Here is a 21,930-nt window from a genome sequence, read left to right on the forward strand (position 1 = left end):
ATTTACAAAAGCTGACATACTTAAATCAACAAAAGTATTTTTTATTTTAATAAATTTACAATTACTTTTAATCATTTAAATGAAAGCCAGCTGAACTAAATAGAATTGAATGGAAATGATTTTCCTAATAGTCACTAGTGATAAACACCTTTCTCACTATGGTACCAAATAATACATGGTTGTTATAAAAATTCTTTAATTGGACTGGAACCAATTGTCAATAGTCTTGCTTCGTTATGGATCCAATGAAAATCTCAATTCTTTGATTTGCTTTTTCAATTTACCATAAATCAGACAGTAATATTCATAGACTAGACTATACTCAATGCCAGATGATCAGATAACTCCAATGAAACTTATTCAAAATATAGATGTAACCATTATATTTGGATCAAATATTGCCATAAAACAAAATATGACAGAAAAGTGGATTCTGTTTTAATAGAAGATTAGGACATTTGTTTTTGACTGTGGAAATATGTCAAAATTATTCATGTTAAACAGTACCCTATCATCTGTCTTGGCTACATACATAAGTTAAAGACTATGGTAATTAAGAAAAGTTTATGCAAAACTTTTTCAGCCATTGCATAGAATTTAAATTTCTTCAATAGAAAAGATGTAGGCTTACTTGCTAATTCTATAATGAAAAATGATACCAGATTTGCTATTTGTAACCTTTAACTCAAAATTATGTAATATATATTTCACATGCAATGATTTTTGCCATTGTTACTCATTGAATTACTTTTGTACCCATTGATCAGAAACTTTCCAACAAAGAAGCTCAAACATCATCATATAGACACTTCCATGATTGAGGCCCACACACAGCTTCTGCAATTTCATCCTATTTATCTGCTGATCTATTCACATATATTCAATAGGTTCTGCACAATGAATAACAATCAAGTAATGAATTTTGGCAAGTACCTGTCCTGTAACAAGTGCTAAGCGGCATCTATTGTAATAGTATGCATTTTTTTTTTAAAATATTTGATGCTAAAAGCTTAATCAAATCTATAATCAGATGCAATAGCTTATCTTTATGAAACACCTGTGATTATATCCTTTAAAATAATTTCCTTAGAAGTGAAAGAAGTTTATCTAAAAACAGATGAAAATCTACAAAACCAAGAAATCTAATTATCCTAATATATAAATATAATGTAATTTTAATATATATCCTTTTCCAATGAATTTACATCAAATAACTTTTGTATAATTTCTTAAATATAAAATATCAAACAATTACTTGACATTACTATTAATAAAGAAAAAAATGTTTTAGCAAAATTTTAAAAATAGTAATGAACGTACTTGTTCTGTGAGAGTTGCATCCTTTTCTAAAAACTGAACTACACAATAAGCCAACTGTAAAAAATAATTTATTTTTATTTTTTAATTCATAACAACATTTTAATATCTTAATATCATGATTTCAGTTTTTATACATTGCAATTATATATTATTAATGTTGTTCTTAATTATTATTGCATATTCTTACCTGTGCATGATAAAGCCCTAAACACTTTGGTTTATGTAGAGGTATAAGTACTTTCACAAGAAACTGCTTGTGTTCTGACTTTAATGGCAATGCAAAACCATTGATGATACTATAAAATGCATTTTGAAATATTTATAATTTTTATATACAGTATAAAATTAAGTGAATAATTTTGTAAAGAAATAATAGTTCTGAAATCTTATTCAATTAAAGAAAGTTTCAATTCCATTTCAAATTCCAGAATTTCAAAAAGATTTAATTTCTTTCATTATTAATTTAATCTAATTACCTGAATAGTAATTCATATATATTCCTTCTGACTCCTTACAATAAATTTAAATTAAAAAAAATACCTCTGTATATCACCCACAAGTTATCTATGTTTAAAAGTCTATTTAAAAGCAGGTGCAGGTATGAAGATCCAAGGTATATCTGCCAATTTTGACTCACAATTATGAACTCATCTAACAGTTTTCCTTTTGTTTAAACTTACCAAAGGCATTTTTAAATATGTGAAATATTCTTGTGTACCTCAAGCATATTCTCCAGCAGGTGCAATTTTTCCTAAAACTACCAAAAGATATATATGTCACCCTTAGTTCTCGTCATTTTCTGTGTATCAGTCTATGCAATCCTGACAATATTGAACACGCTTACTTGAACTTTTATCTTAAAAACTGAAAAACTGACAAATCTCCATCTCTATATAATGACTCTCAGAAAACAATTTATAAGCCAATTCTCAATTTTACTGTATGTTAATTCTTTACAGCAAAAAACTAACTTATAGTTCTTACTTGCTGTAAAAAGTAAGATATCCACTCTGAACTCATGTCACATATTATCAATAACAAAACTTTTTCTATTTAACTGTTCAAGCTTATTTTATTTTTTAAATAATAGTAATAAATTTATCAATATGTTGATAGACTGTGTTCTATACGCAGCTGATACCAATGCTTAGCGATATTATTTTATTTATGTATTATTGATGTATATGTCTGTATTTAAAAGTTTCCTGACTATTTGATGTGTTTAGTATTGGTGTAGTCTGTATTATGATGTATATGCTATTAGTATTTTCTGTAGTAATGTATGTGGTATGACACCTGTGGAAAAAATTATAATCACAATACATACTTGATCTATTCATCACAAGAACTTTATTTTGTAGATAATTCTGAGTATTTAATAATTTCTTTCAGTGTATGTTGTGGGTGGTTGGTACAGCTATGTCTATGATGTATGTGATTTTGTTTAAAGATTCAAAATAAATCCATTAAAAATTGTGTATATACATTGGGTTGACCAGAAAGTCAGTGCAATTTATGCTTTCTGTTTACATGTTAAAATTTTAGCTATTTCAGTAACTGTCATTTTAGTTACAAAAATAATCATGAGTTATTTTATAAAAACAAAAAGTTAACTGATCATTATTAATTTAATTTTTTTAATTCTTTTTAAGAAATATACAATTATTGTTACCTTCCTAAAATTTCAAGTAATTCTCCAACTCCATTTAAATGTTCAGTTTCATATATAAACCTGAAAATATATAAAAATTTTTTTATTTAAGTCATAAGTAATTTAAATCATCCAAACATAAATGCTCAAATTTGTATGTCTTTTAAACACTATCAATTGAAAAAGCTTTACTTGTAAATAAACAAAAGCACTTTTATTTATTCATTTTTTGAATGAAACTTAACATTCATTATGAATTATGTAGAATTGTTTTCTGTTTGTTAAATGTCAAAGCATTTTTATATGTGAGGTGTATCCAAAAAGTTTCCAAACTGTTTTATGCAAAGTTTCATAAACTTTCACAAGACCTTGATGCCTTCAAAACAGTCCCTTCCACTTATACAACATACCCAGCAGTTCTTCCACTTTTGAAAGCATTCCTGAAATTCTTCTGGAATAATGTGTAATTATGCCAATAAATTTATTTCGACATCTTCAATGAACTCAAAATGTTATTATTATAGTAGGGTTTTCAGCTTTGGGAACAAAAACAAATCTGCTAACATGAGATAAGGTGAGTACACATATTACAGAATATGTTATTTCATTTGCAAAAAACTCATGAATCAATAATGACAAATGTGTGCTGATGTGTTCTTGTGGTAAAAATATCAATTTCTTCTTCCTTCACAAATCAGTCCTCCTTTTTCTATCTCATTGCCTCTTATGTTTTTTTGTCATCAGATATTACTACTTACTGACAGTCTGACCAAGAGATAAAAAATTTATGATGCATAAGATCTGCAAAATCATGAAAACAATATCACCTTCACTACTGATTGTACTTGATATGGTCTTTTTTTTTTGTTTTGAGACTGTGTTGTTGTTGTGGTGGTGGTGGTGGTAAAGTCCATTGTGAAGAATGAACTTTTTGATTCAACATCATACCCATAAGCTCACATCTTGTCTTCAATGATTTCATTCTTTCAAAACTTAGCAATGCTGTTTGCTCAGCATAGTTCTTGATAATTTCAACCTATTATTCGTTTCTCTCTTTAGTCAGCAAACATGGTGAATCAGATCTATTAAGATAATGAGACAAAAATTAGTCCAAAGGTCAGTGAATGATTAATTACTACCCAATACTAAACCAAATCTTTCATGAATTTTGAGGTTACATTGGAAAATATAATTTTTGAATTTTTCAAAATATCACTATTTCTTTGTATCAAATTGCAAAGTAAAAATAAGGCACACAAAATGCTGTGTATTAGAAAACTTTTTGATATGAAATTCATTGGGTTAAAACAGGGCTACTATTTCATGAATTTTTAGGGATCTTTATATCACTCCATATTATACTATAGAAAATTGCCAACTTTATTTGCCAAATGCAACATGGTTAAAAAAAAATTAAAATCTGAAAAATCAATAAAAATGATCCTAAATGATAATATTTGCAGTTAAATCATATACAAAAATTACAAAAACAATTTTCCTTAGTTATCTAACACATTGTGATATAAATACAGCTTTTATTCAAATAATAACTGCCCTCAAATAGCACTCAGATCTACTATTTGAGAATTTCTAAAAACTTACAGAAGTACTGTAAAATTAATAAATACTATAAAATCTAGTAGTTACGTACATTTATTTATTTTATAAACAAACTTTAATAGGAAATGAAATATGTAAAAATAGGAGTATTTTTTAATAATTTTATTTGTACATATAAAGTAACTCTCACTATAAAGAAATCAGTTGCCACTCAAAGTATAATTTGTTTTAAAAATTAAACTCATATAAAATAAATATGTAAATACTATATTAATTAATAGCACACATCAACTGGTTTGTGCAAAAGAAATAATGACCATCCTCAAATAGTAACCACAGAGAAATTATGCAGTTTAAAATAGTAGCTGTAGCTGTTATTCAAATAAAACCAGTACTACTGAATTTATTTTTTAATTAATTTTTGTGCAAACTTCAACTTTGAAAATGATTTTTAAAACATTGTTTTAAATTATTTGAGTAAATTAAAGCAAAAGTGCAACTTCTAAACTTTTAAATATGTTTATATCACATGCTACAAAAAAATAACTACAGTAAACCCCCCTATAACACAGGTTCATATAAGATGGATTTGTATAACACGGCAGAAAAATTGCGATCGTGTTTGTATAACTTTTAGTGTGTTATACAAACACAATCGCTCGTATAACACAGTAAAAGAATGAGACAGATTGTCATGGAAGACTCATGTCTTGACAGGATTGGTTGAATCTGGACCAATAGTAGACATTGCACAAACTGTTGGGTTTAAATGAGCAGCAGACCTACTAAAAAACATTTATTATTCAACAGCCATAAAAATTATTTTTCTATTAAGGATGTCTCCAAACTTAAGTTATTCTTTCAGCAAAAAATTCGCTGATCAGGAAATGCATCCACCTTTTGATGAGCTGCTCTGCAATGAAAACAAGCTTAAGCAATGGCATCTTTGAACGGTGCGCACTCGGTAAGTATTCCTACAATTTTTTGTTTATAGCATAGTTTAGGGTAGATGTACCAGTTTTGGCCAGAAAACAAATTTAACTTAAAAATATAATCATCACATATTCAAATCTGTCCAATGAAACAAACTTTTATTGTTAACTGTTCACACAGTTAACAATAAAAGATTGTTTCATTATATTTTTAAGTTAAATTTGTTTTCTGGCCAGAACTGGTACTACACTGGCAAAAACTGGTACATTCACCCTATATGGATTATTCCCAAAAAATTATATGCAATTTGGAAATGTTAGAGTCAAATTAGTCTAGAATCGATTAATTTTATGGAAGAAAACCTTTCAAACAGCCGTACCCCTTAAACTGCACAAGTGCCGGGCTGTGAACAGCTGATGTATTTGTAAAATCTAAGTGACTCGTACAACATGGAATTCATATAATATGGAATGTATCTACCGTGTTATAGAGGGGGGGTCTACTGTATTCTTTTAGTGCAATCTCCTTAAAGAGAAAAAAAAAATCTCGCAGACATCAATAAAAACAGCTCTAAATGGCAACATTTTCAAACAATTATCTTGTACAGTACATTATAATATAAACAAAATGATGATTACACTGTCATATTAATTTTTGACATTTAATTCAAATGCATTAATACGAGGAAAGAAATTCTATTATTTTTGGAAATCTTTGTATTAAACTCCTACATACCAAAAAACTTACCAATTTGATTCACCTATGCAATACAGCTAAAGAAAATGAATTGCCTAAACATTAACAAAAGTGAATCACAAGTGTAGAAAATATTTTTTATTTAAATTATCTGGTATATTATGATATAAATATAATAATTAATAAAGTTAATGCTTTTTCTGCACTGATAACCTCACACTACTATTAAACAAAGGAAAAAACTATCCTAAAAAAAGGTAAAAATGAATATTTTTACCTTTTTTTAAGATAGTTTTTTCCTTTTCTGAGGATAGTTCTTGTATTGGCTAGATGTTATCACCTGATTGTAATTTTTTAACAATTGTTTTCAGACTATTTTTTTTGACTTTGTTACATTTGGCAAATTATGTCAGCATTTTTTTTATAGTATATTGTAGAGTAATATAAAAATTCATAAAAATGTTTTGAAATTGTAGCCTTGTTCTAAACTAGTGAAATCACTTTTTGAAAACTTTAAAAAAATGTTTTTCATTTGAATTTCATACCAAAAATTTTTTAATATACAGTTTTTTAATATACATATCATGCAGCTCATTTTTCCCAATAACAACATATTTTTTACTTTGCAATTTGATGCAAAGAAACAGTGATACTTTTTTAAAAAATTAAACAAAATGATATTTTCATGAATAACTTCAAATCTCATGAAAAATTTGGTCTAATATTGGGCAATAATTAATCATTCACTGATAACTTCTTTTGGGTCAATTTTTATCTCATTATCTCACTGGGACTGATTCACCATTATCCTGCTATGGCCTTTGGATGCAGCCTGATACAACTTCAAAGTTTCCAAAATTCTCATGTCACGTGCACTTTTCAATATGCCAGCTCTCACAGCTATTTCTTGCAGTGTCAAACATCAATTTAAGCAGATAATTTCACAAATTTTCCAGATGTCTTGATCATCAATTGATGTCAAGGGTTATTCAGAACATGAGTCATCTTGAAAACATTTATTTGTTCCCCATTAAAATACTTGTGCCACTCATATATTTGAGTTCAGCTCATGGATTTACATCAACATTTCAAATAATTCTGTATAATGAAGTTTTCACCTAATTTAAACGAACCTTCACAGACACACAAATACAACTCATAAAAATTAGACACCGTAAAAGCAGTAAAATATCTGGAACCACACACAACTTCATTCTGGTCTATATAGCACAAAGTCTAAACAAAACAGCAAAAGTAGTATCAGTTGAATTGTGAAGATCAGTGGTATGGCACAATGTCATCTAGTAGATTTCTTGTGCTTTCACATTGACATGCTAGTTTAAAAGTTTATAAACTTTTTTGGACACATTTCATATACACATATTCCAATTAGTGCCACACAGGAAACATTATTTCATTATAATGTTTTTGCATGCGAGAGTACTATTTATTAAAAATTCTTCTTCTCTTCTCTTATTGATAGAATAAATATAATTAAATAATTTACTCTATATATCTGAATCATACTAATAAAGAATTTACAATTCCATTAAACTATAACTTCTATAGCTTACCTTAGAAATATATTATTGATTTGTTTTCTAATAAATGCTCTTAAACCAAGAAACTTGCCATAAATCCTATGTAAAACAGTTTTTAAAAAATCTCTTTCTCTTGGGTCTTCACTATCAAATAAATCTAATAACTGTAATCATATTTAAACAAATTATAGTTATAAAAAAATATTCTTTTATCATCATAAATACTTTTCAAAATAATGTAATAAAATTTAGTTATAAACCTGTAAAACAAATTTCTGGTCAATCACTTTTTTCCCAATAGTGGGTTGAAAATCTGGAGACTCAAGAAATCTAAGAAAATATTCATACACTAGCTATAAGAAAAAAGAAATTATTAGTTCATAATTATTTAAAATTTGGAGATAACTAATATAAGTAAAAATTGTTATACAAATATATTGGAATCCCATTTATCCAGATCTCATTATTCTGGATTTCCAGTTTATTCAGATTACAAAACACAATCCCTAACTCAGAAGTATGAAAGTTAGAGATAAAGAAAAGCTATAAACGTGGAAAAATCAAAGACCTTCTAAATACATTCTTGCTTGAATATATGTTGCAGCTTGCAAGTGTGAGACTGCAGATTTTAGCGGGAAAATTTGTGTAAATGAAAGAAAACTTTCATTTTTTTTGTTCAAGAATTTTGTAAACGATCACTGATAGAAAAAAAACTCCTCGCCGAGAAACGGAGCAGAGGTCTCCAGTAACTATCAACAGTTAGGTGGGAAAGTTGACACTTAGCTGTCAAGAATTTGCAAGTCGACAACAACCGACCGCTTCCCACACTAACACTTTAAAAGCTCGCGCCACCGGAAACTTAGCGCGCTCGCATAGGAAGTTGTTTCTATACTTGTGTCCGTCTCCATGCCCAGGAATGGAATCCCGTCGGAGAAGACCTTCAGCGACTCTTCCATATCATCGGCGACCGCCACACTCCAGCCATATCATCGGCGACTATACCGTCCAATCTCACACCAAGAGGTATTTTGTTAGGACCTTTGTAAACTCTCTCTCTCCAGCAATGACAATAGGCTTAACGCATAGCCATCTTAGTTAGAATCTATCTACTTGCATATAACCTCATAGTACCGTAGAATAGTTTGTAATCGCATTGTATGTTATTCTAGTTATTCAATAAATGTTTTATTTGTTAACCTGTCTCCTGTCAATCCAAGACGCCTGTCGACTTACCAACGCACCTCCCCACTCACTTTTCGCCCTCCTAGCCATCGGAAAGACAACGAGATCGGGTTTTGCCAACCCGTGCAGTGTAAGTGGTCAGCGAGGATAAACCCCTGACCCTCTGCTTATCTCACACAAGAATAGACTTGATTTCCACGAATTGTCATATGATGTTCATTATTATGCCTTCATAGAAGTGTTCATTGAGTTTACTTAATAATCTGATTGAATGTTTTCTAATCTTTTAAGATTTTCAATTATAAAAAAATTGTTACTTTCCTGTTGAATAAAAATGTTGTGCTTCTCATGGCAGTCGATGTGTTAATATATTTATCATTTGTAACCTCATGAGTTATTATTCAATCAACACCTACAGCTACTATTGTCTCATTGAGTTTTAGTCACCTTCAACCTTTTGCAAAGTAAACACAGTAAAAATGACATCTAAAAGAAAGAAAGAAAGTGGTTATTATGATGAAAAAGAAATTAAAAAATAAAATAAAATGTATATAAACAGTGTTATGTTGTTAATGAATTTTTTGGGTTATCCAGATCGACCCAGTCCTATTTGAGCCAGATAAATGGGATTCCACTATATTAATCAATTTTAATTAATTTAAAACTTCTGAAAATTTGGATATTTTAATATTGATGTAACTACATACAAAACTCTGATTTAACTATTATTTACTATATAAGTATTATTATTAATATTAATTTTCCAGGTAAGCTAAGAAATACACTTGGGAGTACAATATTGTTAAAAGAAAGCTGTTTTGAAAAGAACCTAAGACTAAAAAATATCTACTTTAGATTCTGCCAAAAAAAAATATAATTTTTTTCTAACATTTTTAAACCAGGATATTTCCTTTAATTAATAAATTCATCTTGTACTTAAGTTTTAATAAATTTTGTGTAACTTCAATATCCATCATTTTATTAATTTTAAAAAATCCCAATTATTTAGATATAATCCAAGGTATGCTCCATGCAAATATTAACTTACAGTTGAAATAACTTAATAACTTTAAATATAATAAAAATGATATAACAAATTTTTAACAATTAAGTTGTAATCATTAATTCATTACAAATGCATTTATAGAAATTTTAAAAATAACTTTATCTTTTTGGTTTTATTTCAAACTTCCTTAATACAAGGCCTATTAATTCCAAAAAAGAAGCATCTAAATGAAGTAGTCCAACTTTTTTTATTTGAAAACCAAATTGTATTTTTCACATTGTATCACAAGGCATTTTGGCTCTTTAAACAATTAAAATGTAGTCTAACTAGTCAACATTTTAATAGAAACACTAAGCACTAGGGTTTTACAAACAGTTTACAGATTGATACCTGAAATTGAACCTAAATTCAAACTTGGCCCAGATGGAGTAATCAACTTTTAATGATGGACGGTTCTTGCAAATTAAAAAAATTTGTTATATAGAAATTTAACTTTGTTATTTAGAAACAACTTAACATATATTTTTGGCTGAAAGAGCAGGTACAATGCAAAAATTTGTTATATGGAGAAATTCACTACATAGAAGTTTGTAATATGGAAGTTTGACTATAATTATATATTCAATATAAATACATTCATAAGTAAATAATACCAAATGGTTTCACTAAATTAATAAACTAACATTATGTAGTACCAAAAATATTAGTACTTTAACATCTAAAATTGTAAAATTCTATACAAATTAAAATATAAATTAAAAATTACTTAAATTAATACAGCTTATTAAATATTATGCACCATAATCTTTCATTCATTGAATGTTTACATTTTATCAGTAATCTACTATAATTTGGCAAATAATTAATGTTTATTTATATTTTCAAACTTTCTTCATAATTTTTTTAGAAAAAAGCTAGCATGTAAGTCTAGATAAAAATGAAAATTTGCTCATTTATAATACTGATGCATGAAATTAAATCATTAACAAAAAACTATATATTACTTGTAAATGCGGCCAAGATGCTTCTAATGTGGGATCATCCTCTTCAGGATCAAAATCTGGATTTTCACTTGGTGGCAAGGTACGAAAAAGATTACAAGATATCTGAAATTCCAAAAATTCACTTAATAAATATTTAAAATAATAATAATTATAATAATAATATTAAAATGATTTATAAAATAAATTAATTACAAAGAGTTCTGTTAAATCACATCAGTAATAGTTTGCCAAAATTAATTTGAAATGCTGAGTGAAAATTTAATAAATTACAAACTTAAGAAGGAAAAATAGTTCAATTTCTAATATCAAACATATTCACAACATAAATTCCAGCATCAGAAGATTTTCTCCAATTAAAACAGAAAAGAATACAATAAAACTATTATTTTGTTATACAATTCTCAAACACAACACAAAAGAATGAAATATAACTATTCTTTTGCATCGTATTTTAGAAAAGAATGCAATCAAATAGAACTTTTTCCAAATTAGAGATTTTGCTGTATTCTTTTATGTTTTAGTAATTATGAAATTAAACAGCTGACATTATTAAAATACTAATGTTATTATATATTAAATTATTATTATAAATAAGCAATCAAATTAGAAAATGATAGAATTATTATTAAAAAATATAAAACTTGAATTATAAAATTTTAAAGATTTATTTATTTACATTTGTTAATCGCAAATGTTACGTAATTACAAAGTATTCGTCTATGTAATCAAAAGTTTGAAATGTTAATGTTAAAATATTTTGTGCACTTCAGGCTTTATTATTATGATTGCTTTTAATACTTCAGGTTTTATTCATTATTCATCTATTGAATATTTAAAAAAAACCATTAAATCAATAGTTAATTTTTAAAGTTTAATGTCACAAATGAAGTGCTTGAAGGAGGTCACCAACAGCTCTGACGGTTGGGATATGCCCCCGAATTTCCATCTATTGAATATTTGTAATTATGAAAGATCTTTCAAAATCAGAATTTGTAATATTTCAAAAGTAAATGTAGATTTTGTTTAATTTACTTAAAAATTAAACTGCTTTATTTACATTTGTAATCTATAGTTCATAACTCAAAAATATAGATTATAATAAATAAAGTTTTTGAAATAGTGAACAAACTAACACAGTTTCAAAAACATACAAATACACATGACATTTAAGTAAAGGTAAAGCTAAAATTTTTAAGAAGTTATTAGATATAACAGGATTTATCTGAAATCATAATATTTAATTTGAATAAAATTTCAAAGTATTAAACTTTTGAATGATACTTAATATACAGGGTGCTAAAAAGTTATTGTGCAGTGAAAAATTGTTTTACAACAGATATTACAGTTTTTCTTAGAGCAAATGCTGGAAATGTCCCCAGAGGCCTAACAATCAGGGTATGTGAAGTCCAGAGACTGCATAATCTCTGAAGGAATTGGTCTGCTATCAGCAAAGAAGTTTCACAAAAACTGTAGTCCTAAAACCAGAACATTTGTGAACAAGAAATAATGCCAAAATGGAAATGCTTGATATACAACTTACAAGTCTCGTATACAATGCTGTACTGTACATATAACTTTAACGTCACTACAAATTTCTCAATGCACAGTAACTTTTTGAACACACTTATATAAAAAAAAACTCCCATCAACCTATTTACTCAAAGCAGCTTTTCCAGAGTTTATATCTTTATTATCCTAGTGCTTTCACATTCATAGTTTTTAAAAATGTTCTAACTTTAGAAACTGGTCAATCATTTCTCTCAAAAAGCAACTGACTGAGATCCTGTATTGTCTGTTTAGTATAAAAGATAATTTGCAAAATTTGAAAAATAACTATGCTAATTCTATCTCTTTCTTTAGCAGATACTGTATGCATTATAAAAATTCAATTGATGAAATGCTTACATGATATAATTCTGACAGAACCTAAAAAGACTAAACTTATATATAAACAAAAATAATAATTTTTCAATATTTCATGTTTTTAGACTTAACAGATAATAAAAAACAATTTTCTTATTAAAAAAAAAAGCTATAACAAAATATTAAATAAAACATTGCAGTGTATTAATATATATAAAAATTCTATATATTTAAAAGGAAGATTCTAAAAGAAGGAAAATAACCTAAAGATATATATTTATTTTATTTATTTTCTTATTTATTCTTAATAAAAAATACTTAAAAATAAATATCTTAATTTCATATTATATTATCTGTATCATAAATTCAAATTAAAATCTATAGAGTAATAAAAATTACATTATGCAAATAAATTTCATATACTAATTAATTTTTTTTTATTCCCACTAAAATAATAAACTTTACAAATTATTATTATTATTATTATTCATATATTTTATTTTATATTATATATAAATATATATTATACGAATATTATTATAATCCATATATTACTCATTTTATGTCAGTCTATGAAATATCTTATTTATTTATTATAAAAATTATTATTAATCATAAATTAAATAAATAAATTATTACATATAAATAATAGATAATTGAATTATTTCCTTTATTTATTTCATCTTTATTGTATTATTGAAAATTTGTTTAATAATAATTTTTAAATTAAATGCATTATTATAACAATAGAAAAGGAGAAATTCTTTAATCTCTTGAAATGTAGTGTTTCAGTGAATATACTAAACAAACATTTTCCTATTTTTGTTTTTATTGAAAATTATACATAATGCTTTATAGGTCAAAGCCAAGATATGTAACATTCAAGAGTCCAATTAGTTGTCACTAAAAACAGCTATTGGCAAAAGTAAATGTTATATAATATATTCTAATTTTAGAGTGATTAAATAAAACTACTCTTTAAATTGAAATTATTATGCAACTGTAATCATGATCTAAGGGATTTTGTTAATACTGTATACTGGAAGTAAAATATCCAAATGAATATACATATATATATATCAATGATGTAATTTTGTGTGTCATCATTCTTGAACATGTTAATTAATCACAATATTTTTTCTCATTTTAAAAACATATTAATATTCTGTTTTTAATTTAAGATTTTTTAAATTATTAAATATAACAATAATGTTTAAATATAATTTATTAATAATAATACTCTAGAAGAATAAATATTGAATAGAGAGAGAGAAAATCCAAATGAAATACAGTTTATGGTAAAAGTATCAATTGAATTAATAAAATTTTGATAGACTGTGCATCCTTATTAATATGAACTAATTACTGTATGAGGTTTAACAAATTAGTGAAAAACTTTAATTAGCAGAGTTATATATGAAGTCAAAAATAACTACATACAAATACAAATATTAAAAACAATTTATATTAATTTAATATATTTATGTTAAAATATGTAGTATATATAAATTTTATAAATTAGACTATTTTTTAAAAAATACAACAATGGTTTCATTTCATTTTTGACTGAACTGTTTAGTGAAAAAATGAACAAAACTGGTTTGGATTATGTAGAATACGAATTATTCCAGGTTTGAATTACAACCTGCACTATACTTAAGAATTTTAGAAAAATCAGATAAAAATTAAAAAATTACTAAGTGGTTATACATATATATAAAATGACATTACAAATGAAGAATGTCATGTAAAGATAATTATTCAAGTTTGGATCTATAAATCTATATTTTATGAAATTGTTTAAATCTTTATAATTCATCTTCTACACTTTTCAAATTCTTTATTCTTTTTAAAAATAAACAACTAAAAACTTAATACTAAGAAAGTTTTTTTAACAAAAAGTACAAAAGATTCAATTATGATAATTCATATTTTCTATTGTTAATAATACTTGGCACATAATGGCTCTCATACCTCAATAACTATAATGACCCTGAATATTTTTAGAGTATAGACAAATTAATAAAGTTTTGTCAAGGCAGCCTAACTAGAGACAAAGTAATTCAGGTTTCCATTTGTCAGAACCTGTTTTCCGGAGGGGATGAGTTAGCATGAGTCATCCTGAACAAGATGAGACAGGTATGCCAACCGAGGTGGACCCAAAGGAAAGCTACTGACCTGACCCTGGATTGGACAGCCTTGGATCTCAAAATTGGATAAAAGGCAACTTGACTGAGTGAATGAAACAGAAAAAGCAAGGTTTTAGACTACATTGTTGGTAGCAATCGAGAAGTATTGCTGTATATACTGTAAATAGTTGTATGAGGGTTGATCAAAAAGTAAAGTTACAAGGCCGATATTCCTGGAGTTTTGTTTGTTATAGAGAAATGATAAGTGTGTGGTAATTCTAATACATGTGGTTGGCAGTGCAGAGTTTCAGCCACCCGTCACCTACAGTGCTAGTTGTAGGTAAACACAAATGGCAACTGATTTGGAAAACTGGCCTTGCAAAGAAATCCACTCAGTTATTCGATTTCTATGGGCGAAACATGTAACTGTGGCTGAAATTCACTGGCAGCTGCTAGAGGTTTACGGGGAGACTGTAATATCTCGTCAGCATGTCGCAGAATGGTGTCGGAAGTTTGCAGCCAGTAGAGAAAACATCACTGATGAGGATCATCGACCACCCTCCCTACAGCCCGCACCTCACTCCAAGCAACTTTCACCTGTTTCCTCTCTTGAAGGAGAACCTAGCAGGATGATGATTCGCTTCAGACGAGGAAGTGAAACACTTCACGACAACTTGGCTGAACATGCAAGGACAGGATTTTTACCAGGAGGAAATTTTCAAACTCATCACACAAAGTGACAAGTGCCTAAACCGATATGGAGATTATGTCAAAAAAATAACCTAATGTATGTACTATCAGTTGACTGTATTGGTTGTATGAAATAAAATGTACACTTTTCATTGCAGGCTTTGTAACCTTACTTTTTGATCATCCCTTGTAAAATAAATGGACTCGATCTGAGTTAAATGAGTTGTAAGGTGTTCTTTCTGACGGACCAAAATCCTTACAAAATCCAAACTATCCAGAAGCTTACTTAACAGGAGCAAGATAAGATAAAGCAACTTCAATTTTGCAACAAGATCTTAGAGCTTCTATATGTTGAAGATCTTCTGAACAGGTTACTGATTCTGAGAAAGGAAATGCATTTCCTTTTGTCTGGCTATGTAAATAAACAGAACTTGTTTTGGGTCCACACAACCCAAGTGAATTGATGAAATATCCTATGAGAGTGTAAAAATGACAGTATGATGCACCATTTCCTCTAACTGCATTATCAGTCTATTTTTATGAAAATGAGGGTCACTGTAACAGATTAGAAGTTCATATATGGTTAATTGAGTCTCCAGTCCCTAAGATTTCCATCTAACTCCATTCTCGAGATTAACAAAAAGCGATAAACAATAGGATGGACAACAGTAGGAATGTATATGTCTGCATTTTGAAAATTGCAGCCCAATTAGAATTTATATAAATTATACCATGTGTTAAATCTGAAGGTGATCCATCTCTAATACATTAATACTAACTAAAAGATGGTTCATGTTCCAATAAATAAGAATTAGCAGTAGTTTTCTCATGTTATTGTTCTATAATTTTTCAATTTGACCTGTAATCTTATTAAAATATAAAAACAATTCTAACAGATTTACTTTAAACTTATAATCCCTACATGTGACCATGATTTTAAATTCAATACACACAACTGCCAACTCCAACCCTACAATATCTAAATTTCCTGCCAAAATTCCATCATAAAAGCTTAGTACATGTTAATAATGTTAAATAACCAACTAAAATGTTAAATACTATTAAAGTTTCTTTTTGTACTGAGTTTTATTTCCATTATCACAGATACCACAATATATACAGGGTGTCCCAAAAGTCTTTTTCAATTTGTTTTACCCACTGTGCAAATGCAACTGACGATAGGGGCATGGGAGTTATGTCAATCACTAGCCTTGTCCTTGGGAATTTAGTTGCTATGGAGCATTTCACAGGAGCGGAGAGTGCGTGCTGCGTGCACGAGTTTTACAAAAACAATAGTTCTGCCATTATAATGCAGCAAAAATTTTGTAATCTTCATCGATTGTGTCACATAAATAAAAGACAGAGTACTCAACTCATCAAAACATGGGTACAGAAATTTGAAGAGACTGGTTTGACAATGGGCAAACCTCGGATGAGGCGACCAAAGTCATCAACAAGCAAGAAAAATGTGGAGAGTGTAAGCCAGTCAGTTAGAGCGATTCCCACTCTCTGTTCGCAAAAGGGCAAATGTCTTAAATCTTCCTGAAAGTTCCCTACATCACATAATGCATAGACTTGTGTTGCCACCCCTACAAGATACAGTTGGTTCAAGAATTAAAGCCGACTGACAGTCCTAAGAGGCTTAACTTCGCTAACCAAATGGTTGATCAATTTACATTTTTCAACATCATTTTATTCTCGGATGAGACACATTTTCATATTAATGGCCTTAAATCAAAGGTATACAGCAACAATCCTACCTCTCTGGATCAATTGAAACAATATATCCGAGAAGAAATGGCAGCGATCACAGAGAACATGTGCTGAGCAGTTCTCAGAAATTTTGCCTCTTGTGTAGAAGTGTGCCAGCGAAATAACGGAACACGTTTAGATGATATTATCTTTAAGAAATAAATTCCCAGGGACTGTACTTTATTACAAAATTTCTTTTTTTTTATTAAACTAATACATTATTTTAATATTGATTTTTTATTTTCAAAAACACTTTTGGGACACCTTGTATTATTTCACTACATACTGTATTTTCACATACTAAACACAACAAAATAGATATATCATCATTAAAAAAACATAATATTCTGTGAATATCAGAAACAAAAAAGAATTTCATATTTTCAATTGTTATTTTATCTACAAAACAAAGTTATAATTTCAGTACATAAAATCAATTAAAATCATATATAAAGGTTTTGTTTCATAAAAGTTTCATCCACAAGATACTTAAAACAATTCTAAAAACTTTAACAAATAATATAGAAGAACTTATTATGAAATTTGAAATTCATAAAGATCTATTTATGATTAGTATAGCTTGCTTAAATAATTCTTACCATCCGAATCACTTCAGGATAAACAGCTTCTGTTAACACACCTCTCCCTGCAGTTATATAATCAACTAATTCATTTAAAGTTGCTCTTTTAATTTCCTTTCCTTTCAAATCTGAAACAGGATCCATAAAATCAAATACAACTGAACATTGCCGAAGTTTACGGATAAATAATTCCTCCTGTTCAGATGCTGAAACATCTGTAAGATAAATATCAAAAATTAAAACTGATTGTTTAAAACAAACAAACAAACAAACAAAATCTAACTTTTTAAATTTTCAAAATTATAACTACATAATTATAAAATATACAAACAGAGAAGTTTCTTGTATCTAACAGTATAGCCAAATTTTATCCAATTCAAGTACAAGTTTAGTATTAATCATATTAGCATATTGCAGATAATAAAAATATAAATATCTGTTTTTTCCGTTCCTAAGCCACTCGAAAATCGTTGGGCATCTCCTGAAAGCTAAGCGGATATCCTTTTTCTTCGCTATTTGGTAGTATATGGCCTTCAGTGCCGGATTATAGGTGATATGTCGCGTTTGGTGGATCCGATATAAATATCTGCTTTAACAATGAGATTTCTCCTTAGTAACAAAATATTTTAATATGATTAATGCTGTAGATGCACTTGAATTGGATTGTAGTGTTGGATACAAGAAACTTCTCATTTACCACATATATCAATACACTAAAAACCTTTTTTATATCCCAGTATGAACACAGATTCCAGCAAGTTCTAGTATACATCAGATCCATGACGTGCTCACTAAGAAAAGCAGGTATGATATCGCCAACCAAAGGCATACCACCATCCTAGCTGCCTATGCCACAGACCTTGAAATACAAGCCGACCTCCATAGGGCCAAATTGGTAAAAATGTCAGATCAGGTTCAACACCTTTGCAACCTGAAAGTGTTGGAAATATACAAAGCCGGCCTGACGCAACTGTATTAATGCAAAAGATGCCGCCAATATTTTGTATGCATGGAGGTGATGCTATGAGAAAAAAGCGTGAAAAACACTAGCACGTTTGCGAGACTATGAGGGCACAGGGTCAGTACCCTAATTGCCACTTACACATTGAGTTGGTAAAACTTGCCCACTTGTCCTTTGGATGGGTTTTTATCGAGTGGTGAGGGAGGTGAGCAAGTCGGCGGGTGTACTTGGATAGACAAGAGACAGGTTTAACAAATAAAACAAGCATTTATTATATTACTAACTATAAGATACAGGATGCTATACAAAGTTTGATACATAGACAGATTATATGCAGCTAAATGCAATTATATAGTCTAATATTTTACAAGAGTACTATCTACCAGCTAGGCCTATTTTGTGAGAGAAGAGACTGAGAGAGTTTGCTGTCCATTGATTTAATTACCTCTAATGTTGAAGGAGAGCTATATGCAACGATAACAGTCCTATATGGAAGCATTGGGCATCCTCAATGTCTTCTCGCTCAGGATTGGGACGGGAGACCAAGATGGACACAAATACCAAAAACAACTTCCAAGTGCAAACTCCCGAGCTTCCAGTACCGCTCACTTTTATAGTATTGTCACGGGAAGGGGATCACACGATCTCAAATGTTGACGATGACAAAGTATTTTTGACAGCTAAGTGTCAACTTCCCCACTGACTTGTTATTACCTGTGACCTCCAATCTGATTCTCCATTTTTTCTATTGGGGATAGTTATATTTTGAAAAAAACGATTAACATTAATTTTAATTTCGATTAACATCAATTTTAAAATCCCCTTTAAAATCTCCAGGCTCATGCATTGCTAATGTTTCTACACCAGCAAATGCATTGTATTATTTATTTGTAGGGATGTAACAATATTTTTATCACTTCAGTACCATGTACGGTGAAAATTAGTTTCCAATTTTTAAATAATTTTAAACATGTCCGAATTCCAGTTTTGAATTTTATACTGGTCAATAGCTTGACAAAGACCAAGTTTTTGGTTGAAAATGTTAGTTTTTATCTAAAGCTGTTTGTACTAGGATATAAAAAAGGTTTTTAGTGTGTTGATTTATCCTTCCCAGGGATTGTATGAGAAGTTGTTTTACCACATATATCATTGATAAATTTGATGGTCATGTATACATACTCATCATATACAAATAGATCACATTATTACATGAAGTATAATACATATTATGCTTCATATTAAATATAGTGTATTATGATATAGTCATATTAATGATAAAACTATCTAAAAAAGTAAACTACCTATATACAAGTACATGGATATAAAATTCTTAAAATATCACTTTCTCATCACTAAACAATATATAGTAATTGCTTTATATGCAGTAACAACACAGGTACCAAAGTACATTATGTACAGTTGCATTATGTACCAAAGTAGTATTTTTGCAATGTGAAATGGCAAATAACAGTGCTATACAGAAATTTGTTAGAAAAAAGAAGACAAAAATTTACAATAAAAAATATAGACCTTACTGTTTCCTTACTTCTTTCACACTAGATGAACACAAGCTGGCTACTGCTATTAATGTTAGATACCAAATTCATACTGGGAAGCATCTCCCTACCAAGTATAAGTCCTATTGGCTGTCAATGTTGCATCATCTCCTAAAAGCTCAATAAGAGGCTGCAACAAGGGATTGTGCAATCCTCTAATGCAGGGATGGGCAACCTGCGGCTCGCATTAATATTTTTTGTAGCCCATGTCGCATAAAATATGAATAAATATATCAATTTCCCAGCTTAAGGAAGTATGCAGCAAAAATTCAAATGTTATTTTCTACAACTTATGTATGTGAATTTAGTAAAAATTAAAATAAGAAACCGGCTAACACATCAAAACTAATTTAAAACTAGCAATGACTAATATTTAACAAATATTTCCAATATATTACATTTACATCAGTTCCAGAAGCTAAATTAATATGCTATACCTATGCTAATTTATAATTATCTATGAATAAATAATTGATTTACTGATACTTTTTTCTCTTTTTTCTTGTATGTGGCCCTTACACAGAAAAAGGTTGCCCATCTCTGCTCTAAAGTCCTGGTCTTCCCCAGTAATGCTAGTATGAAAGGACACCAATTGACATTTCTTTGCAGACTACTGAAAGTTACATTGGATTACTAAGAACATATACCCATTACAAATTGATGATGCTTTGGACTGCCTACATAATGCAAGTTTTTCATCAATGGAATTACTCTCTACTTTTTGGTAGATAAGATTGATGGCTGAAACAGAGAGAAAACTGCTTTTGTGATATGAAATGGACTTTATGAGTTTACGTAACACCATTTGGATTGTATAATGTTCCAGCCATATTTGAATAAATGAAAAATAGCATGTTGTAAGGATTCAAATGACATATCTACATGTGTTACCTACATGACACTAATCTTTGTTGTTTAGCCATCATCCTGAAGTGTCTACAAAAGCGATATTCTAAATTAACCATAGAAATGCTATTTTGGGACCATTGCCTACACATTTTAGGACACTTAATGGACACTGCTGGTATTTGGCCCAATTATGAACAAACTCTGCTATGACTAGCACACAAGTATTACCTCTGTTTAGCTTAGACTTGATGCTTCCACTGGAATTGAATTAAGCCTAAAATATTCTGTAGGAAATAAACTCTAATGCTAATTGACAGGACAGAATAACTCTCTCAAAGTTCTGTTCAAAACCAAAGATAAAGAGTTAGAGTTCAAATTTAACCAAGTGCCATTTGCTTTACTTTTAGTAAAAATGTTGCTACCTGAGAAGTGCATTTAGTAAATTCTAATTCTAACTCTTGATCCTGGATAGTGAATATGGCAGTCAGTGGTTCCACATGAACCCTAAACATTTCCATGCTGTTATCAAGTTCCTACAATTCTTAAATCTTTGGCAGATTTATAACTCCTTACAACTCTGTTTGTACTACTGCCATTTCATCCCAAATTCTGTTACAAAATCTTAACCACTGGCCTCATTTTCAACAAATTATTCA

General features: G+C 28.8%; 1 protein-coding gene across 1 annotated transcript in view; it reads right to left on the reverse strand.

Annotated features, from left to right (window-relative positions):
* LOC136978683 (serine/threonine-protein phosphatase 2A 56 kDa regulatory subunit epsilon isoform-like) overlaps window positions 1-21,930 on the reverse strand; it is a 55,991-nt gene that overhangs the window by 11,250 nt on the left and 22,811 nt on the right. Inside the window, exons 2-8 of the mRNA XM_067274434.1 lie at window positions 17,927-18,123; window positions 10,894-10,995; window positions 7,962-8,054; window positions 7,735-7,865; window positions 2,993-3,052; window positions 1,508-1,616; window positions 1,321-1,374 (exon numbers count right to left, since the gene is read on the reverse strand). Of these exons, the coding sequence (XP_067130535.1) occupies window positions 1,321-1,374; window positions 1,508-1,616; window positions 2,993-3,052; window positions 7,735-7,865; window positions 7,962-8,054; window positions 10,894-10,995; window positions 17,927-18,123 (746 nt within the window). The remainder of the gene's footprint in view (window positions 1-1,320; window positions 1,375-1,507; window positions 1,617-2,992; window positions 3,053-7,734; window positions 7,866-7,961; window positions 8,055-10,893; window positions 10,996-17,926; window positions 18,124-21,930) is intronic.

This window comes from Centruroides vittatus, unplaced genomic scaffold (assembly GCF_030686945.1).
Source record: "Centruroides vittatus isolate TY-2023 unplaced genomic scaffold, ASM3068694v2 contig_549, whole genome shotgun sequence".
In the NCBI taxonomy this organism is placed as follows: domain Eukaryota; kingdom Metazoa; phylum Arthropoda; class Arachnida; order Scorpiones; family Buthidae; genus Centruroides; species Centruroides vittatus.